The sequence below is a fragment of the Aptenodytes forsteri genome, unplaced genomic scaffold (genome assembly GCF_000699145.1).
Source record: "Aptenodytes forsteri isolate BGI_AS27 unplaced genomic scaffold, ASM69914v1 Scaffold33, whole genome shotgun sequence".
In the NCBI taxonomy this organism is placed as follows: Eukaryota; Metazoa; Chordata; class Aves; order Sphenisciformes; family Spheniscidae; genus Aptenodytes; species Aptenodytes forsteri.
The window spans coordinates 7,043,034-7,043,754 of record NW_008795037.1 but is presented as its reverse complement, the minus strand read 5'-3'; the positions used below and the strand labels follow the sequence as shown (position 1 = coordinate 7,043,754).

Below are 721 nucleotides of genomic sequence, written 5' to 3'. Positions count from 1 at the left end.
GACCCTCCCCTTCGCACGGCATGCAGCGCCCGCCTCCCGACCCAGGCTGAAAGGGAGAACAGCCAGGGCAGGGGTGCAAAAGCCGCTGCCGCCTTAGAGATGCTCTTTGCATCTGAAGCCACACTTTTAGCTGGCTTTTAGCTCAACCTAAAATAAAATTGGTAGCTGGTGCCCTACATGCCCCAAAACCCCAAATCTAAACCCAAAATATCACGTAGGGCTGTTTCTCCATCCTTTTGCTGACGCGTGTTACCCGGGGCCACAAGGTGACCCAGCCAGCGACCTGGTCCCTGGCCAGGGCCATGGGTCCAGGGGGCGACGGGGGGTCGGCGTGGTGCTTCTTGCCGGGTCCTGTCCCTGCAGGGCTCGCTGGTCTTCCTGGTGAGCGGGCTGGCGGTGCTGGGCTACGCGGCCGCCCTCAGCGCCCAGCCCACCTACCAGGGGGTAGTCCGGGTGGTGTGCGGGGCGGCGGTGGGGAAGCTCTGCGAGGTCTGCTTCCTCCTCAACCTCTTCATGATCTCTGTGGCCCTCCTCAGGGTGGTGGGTGACCAGCTGGAGAAACGTGAGTTGTTTCACCCCACCCCACTGCATTCGGGGCTTGGGCTGGTGGCTCCCGGGAATGAGGGGAAGGTGGTCCCATGTGGGCTGGGGGCAGCCCCAGGGTTTTCTTGGGACCCCCAAGGACGTGGGGCTCCCTGGCCCTGCCGTGGTGTGGTGCTCC

General features: G+C 63.8%; 1 protein-coding gene across 1 annotated transcript in view; it reads left to right on the top strand.

The window, feature by feature from the left end:
• The window catches only part of SLC38A8 (solute carrier family 38 member 8), a 5,105-nt gene that overhangs the window by 2,858 nt on the left and 1,526 nt on the right, over positions 1–721 (top strand). The window contains exon 2 of the mRNA XM_009276793.1: positions 364–584. Coding sequence (XP_009275068.1) covers positions 364–584 — 221 coding nt within the window. The remainder of the gene's footprint in view (positions 1–363; positions 585–721) is intronic.